Source organism: Rhincodon typus, chromosome 4 (assembly GCF_021869965.1).
Source record: "Rhincodon typus isolate 14 chromosome 4, sRhiTyp1.1, whole genome shotgun sequence".
Classification (NCBI taxonomy): Eukaryota; Metazoa; Chordata; class Chondrichthyes; order Orectolobiformes; family Rhincodontidae; genus Rhincodon; species Rhincodon typus.
Window position 1 is genome coordinate 70,382,158 of NC_063335.1, and position 24,680 is coordinate 70,406,837.

Consider the following 24,680-nt stretch of genomic DNA (forward strand, 5'->3'; position numbering starts at 1 on the left):
ATCAGTGTGGAGTTGTTCCTTCAATCACAGGCTGGTTTTCTTGCTTGACTTTGCTGCTGATAGGTTCACTGAGCCTATCATCAACAAATACTGAAAAGAAGCAGCCTGGGATTAGTGGAGCAGCAAGCAGTTATAGTCCTAGATCTGTACAGTAGGGAACCAGATCCTTCTTGTCCATGCCAACCAGATATCCTAAATCAGTATTGTCCCCATGCCAGCATTTGGCCCATATCCCTCTAAACCCTCCATATTTATGTACCCATTCAGATGCCTTTTAAATGTTGTAATTGTACCAGCCTCCATCACTTTCACTGGCAGCTCAATCCATACACACACCACTCTTTGTGTGAAACTAGTTGCCCCTTAGGTCCCTTGTATATGTTTTCCTCCTCACAATAAACCTATGCCCTTTAGTTTTGGACTAACCTACCCTGGGAAAAAGACCTTTGCTATTGACCCTATCCATATCCCTCATGATTTTATAAATCTCTATAAGGTCACCTCCTCAGCCTCCGACACTCAGGAAAAATAGCCCCAGCCTATTCAGCTTCTCCCCATAACTCAAACTCTCCAACCCCGGCAACATCTTGTAAATCTTTTCTGAATCCTTTCAAGTTCAACTGCGTCTTTCTGATAGTTGGGAGACCAGAACTGAATGCAGTATTCCAAAAGTGGCCGAACCAATATCCTATAAAGCCGCAACATGACATCCCAACTCCTATACTCAATGCACTGACCAATACAGGCAAGCATACCAAACGCTTTCTTCACTACCTTGTCTACCTATGACTCTACCTTCAAGGAACTATGAACCTGCACCCCTGGTCTTTTTGTTAGGTGACACTCCCCAGGACCCGACCGTTAAGTATTAAGTGTCCTGCCCTGATTTGCCTTACCAAAATCCAACACCTCACATTTATCTAGATTAATTAATCTAAATTATCCTAGGCCCGTCGACCCATCTAACCAAGGTTCTGTTTTACTCTGAGATAACCTTCTTCACTGTCCACTAGCCCACCAATTTTGGTGTCATCTACAAACTTTCTATTCCTCCTATTTTCACACCCAAATCGTTTATATAAATGACAAAAAGCAGTGAACCTAGCGGTGATCCTCTTGGCACTCGACTGGTTACGGGCCTCCAGTCCAAAAAAGAACCTCCACCATTACCCTCTGTCTCCTACCTTCCAGCCAATTTTGTATCCTGATGGCTAGCTCTCCCTGGATTCCACGTGATCTAACCTTGCTAACCAGTCTACCATGTAGAACCTTGTTGAACACTTTGCTGAAGTCATGTAGACAATGTCTACTGCTCTGCCTTCTTCAATCTTCTTTGTCACTTCTTCAAAGTGACTCAATCAAGTTAGTGAGAAGTTGGAACAGAGATGGTGGTGAACCAGTTTACAGCATTATCATTTTGCAGGAGCTGTAATTTTTGCTGAGCCTCACCCCTGGCCAAGTCTTTTGCTATGTTTTAGGCTGAGGCCATGCCATTTGCTGAGACAGTGACCTCTTTGGGCTGAAGAATTGACTTTTGCCTGGACTGGGGGTGGGAGGATGCATGTTTGGAGGAGGAGGGAGCTGGTGGAGAAAGAATCTTCACTGAAGTTGGTCAAAGAAGGAGACTGCAAGAGTGTTGGAAGTGGTTGGAACAGAGAAAAATTTTGCATACTGATTGGAGTTTAGAAGAATGAGAGGTGTTCTCATTGAAACATAGCCTGTCAAGCCCCTTAAGAATCCTAAATGCTGAGCGGATATTTCCCCGATGGGAGAGTCTAGGATCAGTGGGCATGGCCTCAGAATAAAGAGATGTTAATTTAAGACCGAGCTTAGGAGGAATTTCTTCTCTCAGAGGGTTGAGAATCTTTGGGCCTCTTTTCCACAGAGCTATGAGGCCAGAAACCTTGAGTATATTTAAGGCTGAGATAAATTCATGATCAGTAGAGCAATCAAGGGATATGGGGAAAGGGCAGGAAAGTGGATGCGAGGACTGTTGGATCAGCCATGAGCAAGCTCAAGTAGCTGAATGACCTACTCATTTTTGTGTTTCTTATGGTCTAAGAGTGTTTGTGGGGGAGAAGGAGGCTGTAGGAGGGGTTTAGGGGAGTCGGAACGTGCAAGAGAGGATCAGGAGGAGAGAAAGCTGCAAATGTGGGGCAGGGAAAAGGAGGAGGCTTGAAAGGAGAGAGAACAACTTTGAACCTGTCAAAGGAATACACTGGAAGTCAAATAAACTCTCATCATTGAGCTAATAAATTCAGAAATTGCTGCGAAAACTCAGCAGGTCTGGCAGCATCTATGGAGAGAAATCAGAGTTAGTATTTCGGGTCCAGTGACCCTTCTTCAGAACTGATTGTAGCTAGGAAAAGTTAGATATATATGCTAGAGAAGGGGTGGGGGGAGGGTTGAGGAGTAAACAATAGTGGAGATGGAGCCCAGAAAGAGAGAAACACAGTTGGGCAGACAAAGTGGTGTGTAAAGATTAACCTGGGAGAATGAAAAGCTGCTAATGGAGACTGTTGGTAGCTGACAATGGGTTGTTTGCCATAGCATGTGATGACAAGGCCTATTGTGTTGGGATTGGGATAGGGCAAAGGAGAAGGTGCTCAGGCCCTAAAACTATTGAACTTGATATTGAGTCCAGAAGGTTGCAGGGTTCCCATGTAGAAAATGAAATAGTGTTTTTGCTCCTCCAGCTGCCTGCCTCACTACCCTATCTCCTCATGAGGAAGTGGTGCCTAGATTGTGCACCAAGATCCCCGTTGCCCTGTTACTGTCATTTTGGTGCTGAGGGCTGGTGGTTGGGTGATGGAATGTGGGTGTATGTGTGTCTCCAGCAAACTCTGAGAGTGCTGGTTTTGGCCTTCCTTGGCTGCAGCCAAAGTCTCCATGGAGGTGGCTAGATGCTAGCATGAGTCACTGCACAGCTGCAGGTTCTGGCCATTGAGGGCCATTGTGTTCCACATGCCTGACTGCCAGTCCTGTTCCTCCCTTTGAATTCAGATGAAGCCCCTGATTGCCTGGGGATTTTCTTCCTCGGTGGGCTGCAGAGTTATTGCAGTAAGGTGTTCACCAGAATGTTCCTCCAACACTTTCTGATGCTAACATTCCCACTGAGGTGTCAGCGTCAGAGCTAGTGAGAGTGAGGCATCGGTTCACCAGTTCTGGAAGGTCAAGGAACTGACTTCTAGGGGAGCTGACCATTTCTTTGTAGTGGTGGTGGACATGCTGTCTATAACTGCACGACAAAATCTGGAGCAGCAGCAGGAGAGGAGCGAAGTGAACCTGGGGATGAACGGTACCAATAGAACTTCCGGGTAAAAGCCTGAGAGTCAAGGCCCAGGTCAAGCCTAGTTGACCAGCAGCACGAGGAGAGCATAACGGAGTGAACTTTCACTGAAGCCGGGGCAGAGCTCCTGAGGTGACATCAGGGTTCAAAGAGTGATGAAGGGCAAAGGTTTTAGGACAGAGTGTGAAGTCCTTTATGTGTGGTTTGTTGAGAGAGAGAGAGAGCGAGAAATCTGATTTAGTGAGAAGTGAATAAGATTGAGTAATTTGTTCCTAGCTTACTGAGTTGGTAAGGATCATGATGGGAGGGGAACTCAGTCGTGTGGAATTCTCCTCTTGCAATATGTGGGAAATCAGGGACACTTCCAGTGTCCATGTGGACCACGTCTGCAGGGGGTGTGATCAGCTGCAACTTCTAATTGACTGCATGTAGCTGCAGATGAACTCACTATGGATAATCCACGATGCTGAAGACATTGTGGATAGCATGTTTAGTAACTGGTCACACTACAAGTAAGGGCTACACAGACAGAAAAATGTTGGGTGACCATGAGGAAGATTAGTATGCATGGGCATGAGGCGCAGGAGACCCCTTTGGCCATCCACTCTCAAACAGATATACAATGTTCGATACTGTTGGGGATATGGCTTCTCAGGGGTAAAGTGGCAACAACCAAGTTTGAGGCACCATGGTTGGCTCTGCTGCAAACACAGGGGAGAAAATAGACTGGGAGAGCTTTAGTGATAAGAGACTTGAGTATAAGGGGAATTGACAGATATTTCTGTGCAGAAAATAAGACTCTTGAATGTATGTTGCCTCCCTGATGCCAGGGTCAGGGATGTCTCCGCAGCTGCAGGGCATTCTGACGTGGGAGAGTGAACAGCAGTGGTTGTGGTACATGTCAATACCACAACATGGGTGAAAATGAGGGTCCTGCAACAGGAATTTAGAAAATTAGGTAGTAGACTAAAGAGCAAGACAACTAAGGTTACAATCTCTGGATTACTTCCAGTGCCTTGTGCTACTGAGTAGGATGCATATAGGAATAGGAAGAGAGGTCAGATGAACACGTGGCTAATGAGATAGTGTAGGAGGAAGATCTTCAGATTTCTGGATCAATGAGACAGCTTCTGGAGTAGTTGTCCAGTACAAGCTGAATAGGTTGTACCCGAATTAGAATTGATCCGATATCCTTGCTGAGAGGGTTGCTCATGCTGTTGAGGAGGTATTAAACTAATTTAGTTGGGATGTGAGGAGCAAGATCCAAATAGATCCAGAAGGAATATTACGACAGTCTAGCAGGGAGAGTAGACATGATTAAGATCAGGCACATGAGAGGTCTGGAAAGCTAAGTTGTATCTATTTTAATGTGAGGAGCTTGACTCGTAAGTTGGATGAACTAAGTGTTGATCAGCGTATGGGCATATGATATTGTTGCAATTCCTGAGACATTGTTGAAGAAAAGTCAGGGCTACCAATTCAACATTCCAGGGCATAGAATTTTGAGGCATATTGGAGTGTGTCATGTAAGAGAGGTGGGGCATTGAATTGTCAATAAAGAAAACAATCACGTCAGCAATGATTAAGGATGTCCTAGAAGGCTCTTCAAATGAGGCCATCTGGTTAGAACTTAGAAATAAAACAGGGATGATTACTTTGTTGGGATGATACTACAGGCCTCCTAACAGTCAGAGGGAGATAGAGGAGCAGATACGTAGGCAAATCACAGAAGTGTAAACGGAGTAGGGTTATAGTTGTAGGGGATTTCGACCTTTCTGACATTACTTGGGATTGCCTTAGTGTGAAAAGGTTAGATGGGTGGAATTTTTAAAGTGCATCCAGGAAAGCTTTTTGTGCCAATACTTATGTCATTATGGCCATTATGGAAAAGGATAAGGGTAGTACAAACATTACGTGCCTAAATTGGGGGAATGCCAATTTCAATCATTAGATAGGATCTGGCAAACATAGACTGGGAGCAACAACTTGCAAGTAAGTCTACATTTGGAAAGTGGGAATCTTTTAGAAATAGCACAGTGAGAATTCAGGGCCAGCTTGTTCCTCTAAGAGTGCAGAGTAAGGGCAGCACGCCCAGGGAACCCTGGATGTCAAGCAATATCGTGAGTTTGGTAGAGAAAAAGGAGGAAGCATATGTTATGTACAGAGCATTAAAAACAGGGGAGGCCCTTCAAAAATATAGTGTGTGCGGTGGTGGGGTGTCTAAAAAAAGTGATTTTGAGGGCAAACCAGATCCATGAAATATCTTTGGCAATTAAGATTAAGAAAAACATTGCAGTATTTTATAAACATGTTAAGGGTAATAAGATTACCAGGGAGAGAGTGTGACCTATTAGAGACCAAAGGGACATTCTGTGTGTGGAGCCAGTGGACGTGGGTGAGGTCTTAAGTGAATATTTTTTATCTGTATTCACAGAAGAGTTGTAGCTAGTGATTTCAGTAGGAATGGTGAGGTTCTATAACATGTTAAGATCAATAAGGAAGAGGTCTTAGATGTTTTAGTGAGCATAAAGAATAAATAACAGTACAGCACAGGAACAGGCCCTTCAGCCCACTAAGCCTGTGCTGACACATAGAGTCATAGGGTCATACAGCAAGGAAAAAGACCCTTTGGTCCAGCCAGTTCATGCCAAACATAATTCCAAACTAAACTAGTCCCAACTGCCTGTTCCTGGCCCATATCCCTCCAAACTTTTCCTATTCATGTACTTATCCAAATGTCTTTTAAACCTTGTAATTGTACTGGCATCCACCACTTCCTCAGGAAATTCACTCCACATGCAAGCCACCCTCTGTGTAAAAAATTTGCCTCATGTCTTTTTTTAAATCTCTCTCCTCTCATCTGAAAAATGTGTCCCCTAGTCTTGAAATCCCCCATCCTAGGGAAATGAAAACTACCATTAACTCTATCTATACCTCTCATTATTTTATAAAATTCTATCAGGTCGCCTCTCAACCTCCTACGCTCCAGTGAAAAAGTCCCAGCCTATCCAGTCTTTCTTTATAACTCAAACCTTCCATACCAGACAACATCCTGGTAGATCTCTTCTGAACCCTCTCCAGCTTAATAATATCCTTCCTATAACTGGGTGACCAGAACTGGACACAGCATTCCAGAAGAGGCCTCACCAATCTCCTGTACAACCTCAATCTCGACTTCCCATACTCAAAAGACTGAGCAATGAAGGCAAGCGTGCCAACTCTCTTTTTAACCACCCTGTCTATATGTGATGTAAACTTCAAAGAATTATATACCTACACCCTTAGGTTCCTCTGTTCCACAATACTACCCAATGGCCTACCATTAATTGTATAGGCCTTACCCTAGTTTTTTGTAACAAAATGCAATACCTCATATTTATCCAGATTGAACTCCATCTGCCATTTTTCAGCCCATTGACCCATTTGATCAAGATCCCCTTCTAATCTTAAAAATTTTGTTCACTGTCTACTATGTCACCAATTTTGGTGTTGTCCACAAACTTATTAACCATATCTTCTATATTCTCATCCAAATCATTTATGTAAATGACAAACAAAAGAGGACCCAGAACCGATCCCTGTGGAACACTGTTGGTTATGTGATCCCTTTCCAAACTTAAAAATTTTTTGCTGCCTCTTCCCTGCCAAACCATATCTGTCAAGCTGCCTCTTAAACATTGCTATTGTATCTACCTCTGCCTCCACCATCACCTCTGGCAGTGCATTCCAGGTACTTATCAACCTATGTATAGAAAAAAAACCCTGCCTCTCACATCTCCTTTATACTTTTCCCCTTTAACCTTAAACCTCTGTCCCATATAACTGACATGTCAACCCCGGGAAAAAGACTCGAACTATCCATTCTTTCCGTGCCTTTCATAATTTTGTAAACTTCAGTCATGTCACCCCTCAACATCAGACATTAAATGGAAAACAAACCAAGTTTGTTCAATCTCTCCTCATTGCTAATACCGTACAAACCAGGCAACATCCTGGTAAAGGTTTTCTGTACTCTTGTCAAAGCCTCCATATCCTTCTGGTGGTGTGGTGACTAGAATTATGCGCAATATTCCAAATGTGGCCCAGTTAAAGTTCTATGGACCTGCGACATGGTTTGCCAATTTTTATACTCTGTGCCCCGAACAATGAAGGCAAGCATGCCATATATCTTCCTGACCACTTCATCATTTTCAGATTAATATACAGAGGGATCTTGGTGTATTAATTTTACTAAGGAGTTCTGCCTTTTACTGTATGCTTCCATCCTGCATTAGATCTTACAAAATGCATCAACTCACATTTGTCCATCCATCATTTCTTCACCAAAATCTCCAACTATCTATATCCTGCTGTATCCTCTGGCAATCCTCCTCACTATCCACAGCTCCCCTGATCTTTGTATCATCCGCATATTTATTAATCAGACCACCTACATTCTCCTCCGAATCATTTATACATATGACAAACAGCAGGAGTCCCAGCACTGATCCCTATGGAACTCCAATGGTCATGGATCTCCGGTCAGAAAAACTTCCTTGCACTGTCTTCGATGACTAAGCCAGTTCTCGATCCACATGGATATGTACGAGAGATTTTATTCTACAAAAATATTGAAAAACTCACAGGGCACGGAAGAACTGGCATTGATGAGGAATTCATAGAATTCCTTTGGGATCATTTGTGTTCTGGAATGAATCAAACAACAGACTATACTAGTTCTGAAGAGCAGGTTTCAACATGAACTGTTTCTTTGGCTTTGTGTCTGCACTAAACAGCAAAGCAACATCGGAGTACTATGAGTTTTTAAAGTCCAGCTGAGTGGTCACAGTGCTAAAAGGCAAGGCAGGGATGCTATGAACATCTACGTCAGCACAAAGTGATGGACTGTTAAGGGACCAACCTAAATAGCTCTGAGATGCAGCCTGATCCACACAGAGCTAGGTGCCAGTCCATGCTCACAAAGTGTCTTTGCAGCAGCATTTACAAGAAGAGGTTCCAGTGTGCTCTACAGTGCAGTTTTAAAGTACAGAAGTGTACTGTAAATGGATTAGAGATGTGCCATGATGATGCAGAGACAGTGGTGCATGTCAGATGCCAACATCTGTGGATTTGGGTACATGTGATCACTATCAGCAGACTGGGCCCTGAGATGTTGGAACAAATGGTGAACTGGCTTTGTACCTACTCTGACTTTCATGAAAGGGATTCTTGGCGTCTATTTTCTATCCACCGGGTGTGAGAATGGAAACTGCATATTAATGAGGTGAGATTCAGTAATAATGAGGGTGATAATGAATGATAATACACTTCTTGCCAATTGCCAGCAAGAAACTCATCTTCAAATCATGTACTCGGTTGGAAAATGCAGCCTTTTAGTCTTAACATTGCAAAGGGTCTCACTGGGCATCTCATTTGATTTTTGCAAATTTCATGCCAAAGCCCACGTTGTTCAGGGCCTGGGACAATGCTACATATAGTCTTGTCTGGCTGAAGTGTATATCAGACAATCCCACTAGATCTTCAAGTTTCAAAAAAAGAACTCTCCTGCTCCTTTTCAGCTACATTGCAATGTCCAACTTCAAACTTCCAGTGTATCGCTCAAAAGAAAAAATTGTGATCCTCGTCAATATAAGAATACAAGAATTTCTCAATATTTAAAAGATAAAAATATTAACAAAGTGAGCAATGGTCCTATAGAAAGTGAGACTGGAGAATTAATAATAGAACATAAAGTGAAATCAGATAAACTGAAGAGGCGATTTGCATCAGACTTCACTGTAGTGAATACAAGAATGGAAGGAGGCACTCAAAACAATTACAATCAGCAGAGATGTGATACAGAGTAAATTGTTGGAGTTATATGTTGACAACTGCTTGGATTTCATCCTAGGTCCTTGAAAGATGTGGTTAGTGAGATGGTTGATCTGTGAGGAAGATCCCATTAGATAGCAAATGTAACTCCTTTTTTTAAAACTGGAAATTTTATTTTTAATTATGTCAGTACACCCCTCACCTCAAGCTTCTATCTGCCTGCTCTGAACAAAAAACTGAATGTGTATCAGACTATTGCTTGGCATATAATGGAGATCAGACATTGTTATGTGATAGAGTTAATGTCCAAAGTGATACTCCTTACCCCCCATGTAACCAATATCCTGTTTTTGTTTCAGATCTCCAGCATCCACAGTTCTTTATTATATTTTTGTATTTAACTCTACATCTCTTCCAGGTATGACCACCTCAAAGTTCTCCTCTTGTCTCAGACAAGATTTTCATTCCAATCTTTCTTTTGCTTCACCATCCTAACTTACTTTCATTTTTGCTCCTGGTGTTTGACAAGGGATCTGCCAAAACTCATTTCCACAGCCACATCTCATTCACTAGTGAATTCCTCTGACTCAGAATCACCTCACATGGATTCCAGTTGAAGTTTCAGCCTTCTGTGTCTTTTATCCACCCCCACAGCCCAGGTCTGATTTTTTTGTCAACCAAACTAAACCATTTTCACCCCTCATACTCTCCATTATCCCATATCCAGCTTTTCTTCATTTTTTGTCTTCCTCCCTGGCTTATACTCCCCACCCCTTAACATCAAGATAAATACCACGCTTTCCTAGGTGATATCATTTCTGAATAAGGGCCTTTGAATCAAATGTTAACTCGACTTCTGTCTCCACAGATGCTGCCAGACCAGCTGAGTTTCTCCAGCAATTCAGTTTTTATTTCTGACTTATAGCATCTGCAGTTCTTTCAGTTTTTTTTTAGCAAATAAAGAGAGCTACTTTACCATATAGAAATATTGTGTTATTTTTATTTGACATCATTTGAATCCTGTTGATTTAATATATTATAGAAGCACGAATCTTAATTCAAATTGTGGTCTATGATCATTTTGCTCTTGTTTCTACTTGGCCTATAGTGGTTAGATGGAAAAGAAATCACCCGTTCCGAACAGATTCAGGCACTGCAGGATTATCCAATAGTACGACAACGAGTTGTGGAGCAACAAGAGGTTTATATCCTGAAACGTACCAAGGAGAAAGAAACAGGGCAGAAGAACCTAGAAGATAAAGAGAATAACAAGTAAGTTGGGGAAAGAAAAATTCTCGCTTTGGTGCTATACTGATAGCAATAGGATCATATGTGTGAAACATTACTGTGACAGCAATTTTATGAAAAAGGTGTGTTTTTTTGTTTAATTGAAAGTGTAATATTTAGTACGGTATCATAGAATCATCCAGCACGGAGGCAATAAGATAGATTTAGATCTTATTGCCACGAGTACTCAAGTACAGGAATAGAGCAAGACTGAAATAATGTGAGCTTGAGCTGAGGTAGCCAAGTGTTAAAAAGCAATGTATGGAAAAGGCAGGGATATTGTGAGCATCCAGATAAGCTCAAGGTGAATAAGCACAAAGAGAGCAAGTTGGAACAGTTTTGAAATGCAGCCTGTTCTGATTTCTGAGATGGTTGCCTGTTCCTGTGCACAAACTGTCCTTGCAGCAGACTGTAAGATATAGGAGCAAAATTAAGCCATTCGGCCCATCGAATCTGCTCCGACACTCAATTGTGGCTGATACGTTTCTCAATCCCATTCTCCTGCCTTTTCCCCATAACTCTTGATCCCCTCAACTAATCAAGGACCTATCTATCTCTTTAAATACACTCAATGACTTGGCCTCGCGTCTCTGGGGCAATAAGTTCCACAGATTAACTACCCTCTGGCTGAAGAAATTCCTATTAATCGCAGTTCTAAAGGGTCATCCCTTCACTCTGGGGCTGTGTCTTCAGGTCCTAATCTCTCTTACAAGTGTAAACATCTTGTATATGCCCAGGCCTCTCAGTATTCTGTAAGTTCCAATCAGATTTCCACCTCATCCTTCTAAACTCCATTGAGTACAGACCCAGAGTGCCCATATGACAAGCCCTTTATCTCTGGAATTATTCTTGTAAACTCTTCTGGACCTCCTTCAATGCCAGCACATTCTTCTTTAGATAAGGGACACAAAACTGCTAACAATATTCTAAATGTGGTCTGACTAGTACATCCCTGCTCTGGTATTCCTGCTCTCTTGAAATGAATTCCAGTTGCATTTGCCTTCCTAACTGCCAACTGAGCTCACATGTTAACCAAGGTCCCTTTGTGCCTTTCCCCATTTAGAAAATAGTATATACCTCTATTCTTCCTACCAAAGTGGTAACCACACTTTCCCACATTGTACTTCCATCGGCCACTTTTTTGCTCACTTGCCTAGCATGTCCCAAGTCCTTCTGCAGTCTCCCCACATTTTTAATACTACCTATCCCTTCACCTATCTTTGTGTCATCTGCAAACTTAACAACAGTGTCCTCAATTCCTTTATCCAGATTGTTATTGTATAATGTGAACAGTTTTGCCCCAACACTGACCCCACTAGTCCCTGGCTGCCATCCTGAAAAAGACCCCTTTATCTGTAATTTCTGCCTTCTGCCAGTCAGCCAATCCTCTATCCATGCCAGTATCTTGTCCTTAACACCATGCGCTCTTATTAGCAGCTTCCTGTGCAGCATCTTGCCAAAGGCAATTTTGAAATCCAAGTAGATCATGTCCACTGCCAATCCTTTGTCGAACTTGCTTGTTACCTCTTCAAAGAATTCTAAAAGATTTGTCAGGCACGACCATCTCTGCCTATTGACAAAGCTGTGCTGACTCCACCCTATTTTACTGTGCACTTCTAAGTACGCTGCAATCTCTTCCTGAACATTAGACTCTAAAATATTCATGAAAACTGAGGTCAGGCTAACCAACCTATAGTTTCCTGTCTCTGCCTCCCTTCCTTCTTAAACAGATATGTCATATTAGCTATTTTCCGTCTTCTGGGACCCTCCCTGACTGCTTTATCCTGCTGTCCTTTTATCTGCTGTGTTTGAAGTTAGATTCCTGACCTTTTCCATACTCTGTGTCCAATTACTTGTTCTGGAAACTTCAACCTCTGCTGAGCCCTCCTCTTTAACTTTTTCCATATTTTTTCATGCAACTGAACCTACCCCCCTCACTATTTAGTTTAAAGCCTTATCCACAGCCCTAGTTATGCAATTCACCAGGACTCTGGCCCCAGCATGATTCAGGGTAGAGTCTGTCCCATCAGAACAGCTCCCTCCTTCCCCAGTATTGATGCCAATGTCCCATGAATTTGAACCTGTTTCTCCCACACTAATCTTTGAGCCATATGTTTACCACTTTAGCAGCATTGCAATGTTTGTTGCTGGGTGCACCCTGAAATGCAGCTTTAAAGTGCAGAGGCATCCTGTTGAGCAGAAAAGTGCCATGAGGATCATGAGAGGCTACCGATAGTGTATGCCAGCATCCTTGGATATAGTGTCTTGGAGTGTGCCCTGCGGTGGTGTTGCCAGGTTTCCAAGATTACAGTGCAGATGAGCAAGCAGAGAAATGAAGTTGCCAGATACCTGCTCTGAATTTCATATCAGGAATTGCTGACATCTGTTTTCCTTATGGTGAGTGGTAGGATTGGAAATTGATATTAATTAAGTAAGATTTGCAGTTAATGAGGCTGACAACAAGCAATAACCCCCATTAATACACGGCCTAGCAAGAATTTTGCCTCGAATCCTGTAACTCCATTGCTCTCGTCGTCAAGAAAGATCTTGTCCAACTTCTCATATGATTCTCCCAGATTTATTGTCATTGCCCACTTTGTTCATACTCCCATAAGGTTTTGTCCTTTGTTTCTAAGTGGTGGATGTGCCGAGTTTGGAAGGTACTTTGGTAGCAGTCTTAGTGAGTTGCTGCAGTGCATCTTGTAGATGGTGCACAGTGCCAACAACAATGTGCTGCTGGTGGATGGAGTGACTCTTTAACATAGTGGATGGGGTGTTAAGACGTCTATTTTGTCTTGGATGTGTGCCTTGTTGCTGTTGACAGCCGTGGAGAAGTCATGGCATGAGTTACTTTCGGCAGAATTTGCAGCCTCTGACCAGCTCTTGTTGTCACAGTGATGCATGGTAAGTTTCAGGTTAATAGCAATCCCCAGAATGATGGGGGTGTCAGGGTGGGGGATGGGCAAGCAATCCACTCCGTCCCTCTCCCCATCTCTGTAATACCCATCCACATGAGATTCTTTTCCTCCAAATAAGAAAATAATTTTCAAAGCCAAGCCATGGCTCCTGCCAATCAACAGTGCTTTAAATCTCTGGTTGACCTTCAATAACCTTTATCACCAGTATTTTTTCTGTTCAAATGCCAGATTATTAGACTATAGTCAAATGTCTATATTTTATCAACAAGACAATATATAAATTGATGGTTTCAACTCTTCTTATTTTTGAAGTCATTTTTTGTGTTGTTTCATTGTCTCCCATTTCCCTTTTGGTTAGACCTGACCCTGGGCAGAAAACAGAGAATAAGAAAAATAACACTACTGGGGAAGGGAATAAAGGAAAAAAGAATACAGATGAAGATGAAATGAACAAGAAATTTTGGGAGGAACCTACAGAGTACACTCCAGAATCTAGATTGGAGGTCCACAGACACATTGAGAAGATGCGGAAATTGAAAGACAAGGACAAGTAACATTATAATTAATAAACATATTTGTATTTCAAATGGATATTTAATTCCCTAATTTATGGTGCTTTGTCCAAGATTCTAGAAATAGATTGGACAATTATTTTTGTGAAGTCCGCTATCTCAAAAATAACTAAAATATATTTCATAATTTCCATATGTCTACCTGATCTGAAAGGTTAGAGCGCAATTGTCTTTCATTAACTGGAATAAAGTCAGTTCACTAGGGAACAGGGATGATGTAAAGGTCAGAAAGTTAGTTTGTGTATCTTATTTTTAATTTTCTGTTAAGAGATACAAATATCTTGAAACGGTATGTGGATAGTCAAATGAGACGATGGGCCATACTGGACCTTGTATTGGTTAATGAGCCTGGCCAAATGACTGACCACAACAGGAGGACACAGTATGCCCTAACACACTAGCCAAACTGCCATACATCAAGACCATATTGGAACTGACAACAAGACTCCGAAGACCACTAGGAATCACAGTGGTCCACAGGTCCACAGCCACTCTACGACAAACACTTACAAGGATTAAAGACCACATTCCCACAACATGCAGAACCAACGTGGTTTACAAAATACCATGCAATGACTGCCACAAACATTACATCGGACAGACAGGAAGGAATCTAGCCATCAGAATACACGAACATTAACTAGCAGCAAAACGGCATGATGAACTGTCCTTAATATTGGTACATGCAGACAATGAAGGCCACCAGTTTAACTGGGATAAGGTAACCATAGTAGCCCAAACCAAACAAAGACACACATGGAAATTCCTAAAGGCATAGTTCTCCACCCATAATGCAATCAACAAACACACCGAATTGGATCCCATGTACAAACCCATACAGATCAAAATCAGAAATGACACTACTCACCATAATGGAAAAGACAGTATAAATTGCAAGTGGAATAGAATAACACCGCTTCATCAGAGACTTCACTGATGATGTCACCTAGCATGGTGACAAAATGTCTGAAATGAGAACAAGCCAGCTTGGCAAGCAAGTCAAAAACCTCAGGCTTTATGTTGTTAATTCCTGCCTAATCATCTTTTAAGGAAGTGCATTTGTATAATCATTTGAGTATTGATAAAATTTACTAAATTGTTTACCAACGCTTGTTGTGTATTTTTCCTGGAAAGGAATTAACATTTTCATGAGGTATAGACTGTCGGTTCCTGTGAAATAGTGCACATTTGCCAAAAAGAGGAAAAGAAATCAGTGACTAAAATCTACGTTCTGGGATTTTAAAAATAAATTTTGAACTTCTACTTGTTTAATTATATGTAAATACTTCCTTTGAATTTATAATTTTCATTGCAGAAATCAAGGTAAACAAAAGCCACAGCGAATACTCATCACCTCTGAGGGACGAGTCCTGAATGTTAATGAACCTAAGTATGTAATTTGTTTATTCTCCTGTCACAATACAGATTTTATATCTGGCATAATTAAAAGCAATTTTAAAATCATGTATACATTAGAAATTCATTCTACAATTCTTTTGTTGTAATTCAACTTAGCTTTCAACCTGCTGGGAAAATAACTTGGACCCTCAAGATGGTAATCCGTTTGTTTGCACTCTTAGGCAGACATGCATTGATCTCCCATGGTAGACAGCACTGTGAATGGAAACAAATTTCTCCTCTTACTTTGTGCTAGGAAAGTTTCAGATTTTAAAAGGCAAAGTTTTTTTTAATATCTAATAATTGTCAGATCTTTTTTGGTTCAAGAGTTTTTAGCAATTCTTCACAATACAGTGATGTATGAGAGATACACAATTGGTTCTCAGAATTAAAGCTCATGGGATAAAAGGAGCAGTAGCAACATAGGTGCAGAAGAGAGATAGAAAACACTTGTGATGAAAGGCTGTTTTTGGATTGGAGGGAGTTTTACAGTGAAGCTCTTCAAGGCACCATAATTAAGCTTGCTGTTTTGGTATATGTTAATCATTTAGAATTGTGGGCACAATTTAAGGCACTATTTTGAAATTTGCCAATGACAGTATTTGGAAGTACAGTCAACACAGTAGTGTTAATAGACCTCAAGAATTGTTTTTTATTGGGAAAATGAAGAGAAACAGTATACAGAATATGGCACAATGTTAAACGCAATGCAAGACAGATCAGGTGGTATCCATGTTCAAATTTCTGAAGTTGCTGGATTAAGTTAACAAAGCAATTCATTAAGCAAATGGGATTTATGTGCTTTATAAATAGAGGCATGAATATAATATCCAGGCAGTTAAATTTGTAAAATACAAGTTTGGCCTCAGTTGGAATAGAATGGCAGTTCTGGGCAGTATGCTTTAGGAAAGATGTGAAAGCTTTAAAGAGGAGATTTACTAGAGTTGTTCAAGGAATGAGGGGTTACAGTTATGTGGATTAACAGAAAAAACCAGAGTTGCTCTCCTTAGAGAAGAGAAGGATAAGGCGATGGAAGTATTTGAAGTGTGATCTCTAAGTGACTACCACCGATGGTCATACCCCAACCCATATTGTGTAGCACCTCACTAGTCAGTGCTTCAGTGAGGGTTTGGATTGTCTGACTATTTCCACACTATTGTTGCTTTGGAAATTCTTGCTTACACTCTCTGTAAATGGCAATGCCTATAAAGTTTGATTTAACCCATTGATTTAATCTGTCCAATTACAAAAGTTGCCACATACTCATTTACTAATTCCATCTGTTTTCCTACTCTTTTATTTGCTTAACATTCTAATTTTAGTGCGTGGCTAAATGAAGACATGGCACACTGAGGGCTTGACATTGAGCCAGTCAGGGCAATCTTGGTTTATCTGTTTGCACAACTCTAGTCACATTTTTCAGCACGGGCATGAGGGCTTCTGTGTGGAAGAAAAGTGGGAGCCTATTCCCAAGAGCTGCTGGCTGATGGGAGAACTGGCAGATATTCAGTTTGAGCAGAGCCATTGGGAACAGTGGCCACAATTGGATTTGCAGCTATATAATACTATACTACCCACATACTTTTTATCCCCTTCAGTACTCATCAAAAACCTCAGTAATAAGGAATACAAAGCGGCTATTTCTCCCCTTTAACCTATGTTTCAGTAATAGCTTAGTTAACATACTCCTATGAACCTTTCCGTACCATCAGCCCACACAGCTTATTCATTAGGCTCCTATCTCTGAAATCTATACCTTTTCAGCTCTACAAATCTCCTTTGTTGTTTATTTATGATCTTTGTTTCTTCTGGCTTCCACACTAACTCATTAATCTGCTGCCATCTGCTTTGAGTCTTGCTTCTTTTTGTTCTGAATGTGTGTTGTAGTTCCTCTACCAAGTTATTTTAAACAGTGAAGTTCCTTGTAACAATATTTGTCCTGGCCTTGTTGAACAGGATAGGTCCCATCTCTCCCCAAAATAGGTCCCAATGCCTAACGAGTCTAATAGCCTCTATCTTGCACCATTTCTTAAGCTCCACATTCATCCATACCATCCACCAATTTACCTGTACCCAATAATGCATTGCACTCAGAATATCCCAGAGACTACTACCTTTTGTGTACTAATGTCTTCCCTAACTTTCTCAAATTTACCTCAAGAACTTAATCTCACTTTCAGTTAAGTCATTGGCAATGACATGGATCACAATGTCTTGTTAGTCATCCCATCCCCTCAGATGGTTCTGCAGACTCTCAGTGATATTCTTGACTGGCATCAGGAAGGTAATAGGCCGTCATGGAATTGAATCTGCAGAAATGCTTGTGCATTCTCATAACTATTGAATTCCCTACGACCATTGCTGTTCTAACATTCCTACTGCTCCTCACCAACCGCATACAGCTAAGTCACCCATAGTGCTGTGGTGTGGCCACTTCTTTTAAGACCATAGAATTTCTTCAGGGCCTGGACTCCTGTTAGCCCACAGGCCCAACGGTTTACTCAGTGCCACTTCTTAGTGGTGATTTTCCTGAGTTTTCTCTTCCATTTCCTATATCTGGTTTATTGCTGTATTATTACTTGTACCCTCTACTATTGGAAAATACCTGTTCAATTCATCTGCCATTTCCGTGTATTTCATTATTGATCCTCTAATCTCACCTTCAATAGGACGAAAAACCACTTTGTTAACTAACTAAATATAGAAACTCTTACAATCAGTGATTTTTTTTAACTAGCTTCCTCTCATCTAGTTTTTCTTCCTTTATTAATTTTTAGTCACTTTTCAACTGTTTTTGTTGTGTCTAATCTTCTGATCTGTTAAGCTGGCTAGTTTTCTATGCTCCCAAGATTCACATAATGATAATCCAGTTTCAGCTGATTCTTAATTAAGATGAACTTTCATTGGAAGCCTTGTTAAAACCCTGCTGGCAACTGGCTGGGAACTACACAATTTAAATTCTAGATTTCACTTCTCACAACCATGACCATCAGTGGGCTCCCTTGAGAAGCTCAGATATAAGAACAGCATTTCCCTACTGAGATATATGAAATCATCTCTCTTTCATGAGATGAAGGTAAGTGCTGAAGAGGGGTGTGTATGTGCAGCTCTGGTCTTACCACTTTCTCTGTATGTTGCCTTTCAGCTCTGTGTCCTGCAAATTAAGGTGAAATGCCTTCTCAAAGTTAGTGTTCAAGGATACCTGGCATATCAAGCTATCAGAGAAATGAGCAGTGCTTAGCGAATACAACTTCTTTCAATCTTGAGATATATGGGGAGGCTCCTCATCTCTTAGATGGGTGTGACTTACATAGGTCGTATGGTGACAGTAATATTACAGCAGATATTGTAACAGTGCAAGTGAAAATATAATGACAAAAGTGGTGACTTAGTTATATGAAGTAGCACCACTGCCACCTATGTAGCTCAGTAGGCTTTCCTTATCCAGTCCCTCCAGGTACGTGCCTGCCTTCTGTAGCTTATGTGTGGGAATCTTCTGTGTGGCTATTCCTGTTGACTTGGAAGGCTTAGGCAGTTGTACTGGTGTTTACAGTGTGTTTTCAGGTGTTTGCAGTGCCCATGCTGCTCAGTCTCCTGGCCTGATCCAGGCTTAATTTTCCCCCTGCTGCAGTTCTGGGGTCACGGGCAGTGGAGGAAGTAGAAGGGCAGAGCATCTTTGAACTGGCCTGGGAAGAAGTTTCTGAGGTGTCTGTATTTCACTCCTCCTCCCTGTAAATGTCTATTGGTGCCACTCTGTCTCCCTGAAAGGAAGGGGCTCCTGGTGGAAAGTCCCTTGACACCCTGTCACCTTGCCACAAATGCTGTGCACCTATGGCAAAAGTGAAAGGGTGCAGTTCTGAGTCTGCATCCTACAGCCTACTGGACTTAAGTCTCCAAGGCATCCCTGAATACAGGGAAGCACTCACATACCAGAGCCACTTCAGTAGTGAAAATGCTCTTTCCATCTCTGAATCTGCCCTAGTGAGTGCCTCGCATATTTGCCTGACACTCCCATGCCTGTCTTTGCAGGTTTAAAGTATCACTTATGGTGAGAATAGAGAATATTTGCATTCTTTGCATGAGGCTGAGTAGCTGGATTTGCCTGGACTTCTTGAATGCTAGAGAATTTAAGCATTTCATCCACCAGCTATAGAGATGTGTCAGTCGTAGGCTCACCAGATTGTGTCCCCAAGTCTAACCTTCCTCAGAAAAGGACCAGTAATCCAGGAAGCCAAAGTCCTCCCTCCTGTTCCAACTCCACACAATCAACTGTTCTACCTGCCAATTCCTATATTCACTAGTTTGTGGCACTGGGAGTAATCCAGGGATTACAATCTTTGAGGTCCTGCTTTTAATCTGCTATCTATCTCCCTAAATTTGTGTTGTAGCATCTCGTCTCTCTTTCTACCTATGTCATTGGCTCCAATATGAACAACGGTCTCTGATCGTTTGCTCTCCTGCTTCAGAAAACCCTGCAGCTGTTCAGTAATGTTTCCTGATCCCTGGCCTCAAGGAGGAACATACCATCCTGGAGTCATGTCTGTGGTCACCGAAACACCTGAACTGCTCACAATTGAATCTTCTACCACTGTTGTTTTCCCTCTCTTCCTACTCCCCCTTGTGAGTTGGGGTCAGACAGCTTATAGAGGATGAGTTGGGTGTGAGCTCTTGAGTTGACATAGTGCATGGGATGCTGAAGATTGTAACCCATCATCCTTGGTGAGAAGCAAGTGTAGTGGCAGAGTCTGAGGGAGTGATGATTTTGCGAGCGTGAGGCAGCAGAGAGAAATAGTCCCACTCTGCATTGTGGCATGCAGCAAATCATTAATCTTCTTGCAGCGCTGCTGGCTTTTCCTTTTCATAGTCAAGACAGCACTGACCCATACTGTTATCTCCCCCTAGACTGCCTGGATCTGGTAGGATGGCCTCTTCTTACCATCAGCTGGGAAAAAGACTGACCTTCTCTCCCTAACTGTTCAAGAGCTTTCTTCATGAAAAGGGGAGCAAGTTTAGTTTTCTTCTGAGTCATCTTGGTCAAAGTTTAGAGGAGAGTACCACAGTATGAGATGTAGATCCCAGCTTGTAGCATCTGAAGTAGCATCCAGATAGGCTTTAAATATGGTGCCAGAAATTTTATAATGAGTATTTCTGCCTCACTTGCCATGTGATGCACCTTGTAACACACCCAACATCATCTTTGCATAAATATTGAGGTGAGAAATGTGTGACTGGGTGTGATAACTCACCCTAGGCCATACTGAAACTGACACCATGGAACTCACTTGCCACCACTCTTAACTTTAAATGGGAAAATTCCAGCCCATGTACTTAAATATCAACTGTCTCAGTGAGTTACTGAAGCTTCAGAAGGAGCAGGCCAACTTAAATAGTAATTACTTGATTCTGCACTTAACTACACGTGTGGTCACTGGAAGTTACTTTCTAATTTTCGCTTCATCAGTGATGCGGATAGCATCTTTTAACTGCAAGTCTGGGGTATTATTATAATCAGGTATAAGTTTGGCTCAGTGAACCATGGCCTGTCTCAACCATTAAATCTTTCTCTCTAGTTGAAAGAAGTGGTATGCTAAGAAATTAAAGGCTGAAATTTTTCTTTTTCTTTACAGGATTGATTTCAAATTGACTGATGATGAAGAAAATAATCAGTTCATCTTGGATCTTGCTGTATACAGGTTACCCTTGCAACATACAACTGTACACCTATCTCACAATGTCAGAACCTAACCATCTAAAGTTGAATTTTGTGGGCCCTTTTTTAGAACGCTAATTTTACATAGTTTTGTGGTAGTGGCTGATATTTCCTGATTGTAAATGCCTGATATTGGGGTGTTAATGAAGTGTTGGAAGTACAGAAAGGGGTGGGTAACTATTACTTGGATCTCTAACTATTTGATGCCTGTTCCCTTTACACTGCCAAAAGGTGGCACTGACATGAGGTCATCTGCCTCCACCTCATTCTTTCCATCTTGTTTGTAGTGAATCATGTCGCATTCATGACTATAGAAAGCTAACATTCAAAACTGCTAGGCGCTGTGGTGAAGAGATGGAAAATTTCAAGTGCCAGATAACAATATTTGTCATTGTAATAAAACACAATATTTGTTCATTTTCCTGTTTTAATTCTTTTGGCAATTGTGTTGTCATTTGCATTTTGCTGACAGTTGCTAAGAGCTACCATCCCACATTCTCATATTTTCAGACAGGGCAGGGTGGCTCTCACTGTCAAATAATTTTGCTTTTCGCGAAAGAGGAGGAGGGGAAACAGAGGATTGCCAGCCTGGTGAGGCTGCACTGGTATTTAGCCACTCCAGAATATATATAGGAACAGAGAGATATCCACATGGAATTGAGAAAGGAAAAAGAAAGTCATCACTGATTTGTTTCACATCCTGAAAGCATAAACTACCACCTAACTGCAGCACAGGCACTAGCCTGCCACTGTCTTTTAACATCCATACTTTAAGGTTGTTATAGGTTTCCACAGGTGCCACTCTATCAGTAGTCAAACAACAATTCATAAATGCCTAAAATGGGTCATAGGTTAATTGGGGGCAATTATCAGTTTTATTTTCACTATTTTGCTTAGTTGTGGATGCAAGTAAGGGATCACAACTAAAAGCATATCAATGCACATTCAAGGTTTTATGTATCTTGACAATATTGCTCTCTGTTTACCTCAGCACCTTCTCTATTTAGTGTACTGAGTAGAGTTGCCAACTGTGATTTAAATGTATTCATGAAGGTTTCATCACATGACTTGCCGTCACAATCAGCCATTTATTGGTGAACATGTCCATACTTGTGATGCCCTGCCTTCCTACACCAATTAGAAAACTCAAATAATCATTAACTAATTGGATGATATTTGACCTTCAGTCGGATAGCCTTTTTTTTCCCATTTGCAATATTTTGAAGTCTGGTAAAGAGACAATGACAAAAGAAAATCGTTTTTTAATGCCCTATGTTTTTTCTCCTGTGTTACACAATATTGGGAAAACATTCTAGAATATATGAAAACAGCAAGGTTAATGTCAACAGGTGGCATTGACAATATTGTTCTATGATCTGCTTACAAGTGTCATAATACAGGTTTTCACCAAACTTCAAAACATAAAATAATACAAAGCTAGAGGTTAGTACTCTCTTCAAAAGAAATGCTTTGTTTTACTTGTGTATTAGAAATATTTACCTTTTTTTATCCAAAACCAGTATAGTGCATATCATTCAATTAGCCGATCGTCAAGGTAATCCTCTTACGTGAACTATTTGCAAAAGTGGGATTCACACTTTATTGAATTGCCAATATTGATCAATTTTTTAAAAATTAACTTGCAGACATATGGACACATCTCTACTTGATATCGATGTTCAACCTACATATGTCTGTGTAATGGTGAAAGGAAAGGTCAGTATCCAATATGTACATTTCTCACATACCGACAAAATGGAATCAATACTACAATTATACATCTGAAATATAAAAGCCTTGAGATCCAAAGACTCCATAAATGAGTCTGTTTCATCTTCTTGTTTAATAACAAATGCACCTAACAACGTGTTTCTCTTCAAGGTATTTGTCCAGATTTCCCACAAAGATTTATCGACTAGACTTTTTTTACCTGCCTTTAGACTGGTATGAGTGGGTAGCTCTGGTTACATTTCCCCACTTTGCACCATTATGTAATCAGTAAAGCTGAAATAAAAATATGCATGCTTTAAGGCTTTTCAGTAGATTTGTAGCTCGGGTTGTGGATGTTGTGGTTGGTTGGCTCGCCGAGCTGGTTCATTGTTCTGTAGACGTTCCATTACCCTGCTGGGTAACATCATCAGTGCAGCCTCTGATGAAGTGCTGTTGTGTCTTCTCACCAGATATCTAAACTCTGGTGTCCTTTGAGTTGGGTTACCTTACTTCCGGTTTTCCTTCACAGTGAAGTATACATAGGGTCTAGCTCTGTGTTTGTTGATGGCCTTCTTAGTGGAGAACCAGGCCTCTAGGAATTCCTGTGCTTGTCTCTGCTTGGCCTGTCCCAGGATCCTGGTGTTGTCCCAATCAAACTGGTGGTTTTCTTTATTCATGTGGATGGAGATGAGTGAGTATTGGTCGTGCCTTTTTGTTGCTAGTTGATGTTCGTGTACTCTGGTGACTAATTTTCTTCCTGTCTGTCCAATGTAATGTTTGTCGCAGTCTTTGCAGGGAATCTTGTATATGACATTGGACCTGTCCATAGTGGGTTCGGGTTAGCAGTTGGCGTAGGGTTGATGTGGGTCGTAGTGGTCGTAGGAGTCAGTTCGGATATATTCTTGATGTAAGGTAGCGTGATGTCGGGGCATGCAGTATGTTCCTGTTGTCATTCGTGTAATAGGCATCTCTTGACCCAGTTGTTCAGGTATCCATTGTCCTTGAATACTTGGAGGAGGTACTCTGTTCTGAGGAAGGGTCACCAGACCCAAAACGTTAAACTCTGTATTTTCCTTCACAGATGCTGCCAGACCTGCTGAGCTTTTCCAGCAACTTTGTTTTTGTTCCAGATTTACAGCATTCGCAGTTCTTTTGGTTTTTACTGAATTTCGACAGCAACCACCCTAACACGCACAAACGAAGTTGTGTAAAACCCTATTTAAATGGGCAACAACCTGGAACTACGCCAAAAAGAAGAAGAGTACCTCCTCTAAGTATTCAAGAACAACAGATACCCGAACAACTGGGTCAGAAGATGCCTATTACACGAAAGACAACAGGAAGATACTGCACGCCCCAACACATTCATCACGCTACCTTAAATCAATTATATATTCAAACTGACCACAAGACTTCTACAACCACTGGGTATCAGAGTAGCACACAAACCCACATCAACCCTACGCCAACTGCTAACCCAAACCAAAGACCCGTTACCCACTATGGACAGGACAAACGTCATATACAAGATTCCCTGCAATGACTGCAACTCACAATACGTTGAATAGGCAGGAAGAAAATTAGCCACCAGAGTACACAAACATCAACTAGCAACAAAAAGACACGACCAATACTCACTCATCTCCATCCACATGAATAAAGAAAACCACCAGTTTGATTGGGACAACACCAGGATCCTGGGACAGGCCAAGCAGAGACAAGCACAGGAATTCCTAGAGGCCTGGTTCTCCACTAAGAAGGCCATCAACAAACACATAGAGCTAGACCCTATATATACTTCATTGTGAAGGAAAACCGGAAGTGAGGTAACCCAGCTCAACGAACACCAGAGTTTAAAAACTAGGCGGGAAAACACAACAGCACTTCATCAGAGATAACAAGGTGTAGAGCTGGATGAACACAGCAGGCCAAGCAGCATCACAGGAGCAGGAAGGCTGACGTTTCGGGCCTAGACCCTTCATCAG

At 41.5% G+C, this 24,680-nt stretch overlaps 1 protein-coding gene across 2 annotated transcripts in view; it reads left to right on the plus strand.

The window, feature by feature from the left end:
* dnaaf11 (dynein axonemal assembly factor 11) overlaps positions 1 to 24,680 on the plus strand; it is a 63,992-nt gene that overhangs the window by 17,059 nt on the left and 22,253 nt on the right. For both annotated transcript variants that reach the window (XM_020511903.2, XM_048596015.1), the window contains 5 exons: positions 10,209 to 10,372; positions 13,664 to 13,855; positions 15,193 to 15,267; positions 20,903 to 20,968; positions 22,632 to 22,701. In XM_020511903.2, the coding sequence (XP_020367492.1) occupies positions 10,209 to 10,372; positions 13,664 to 13,855; positions 15,193 to 15,267; positions 20,903 to 20,968; positions 22,632 to 22,701 (567 nt within the window). The remainder of the gene's footprint in view (positions 1 to 10,208; positions 10,373 to 13,663; positions 13,856 to 15,192; positions 15,268 to 20,902; positions 20,969 to 22,631; positions 22,702 to 24,680) is intronic.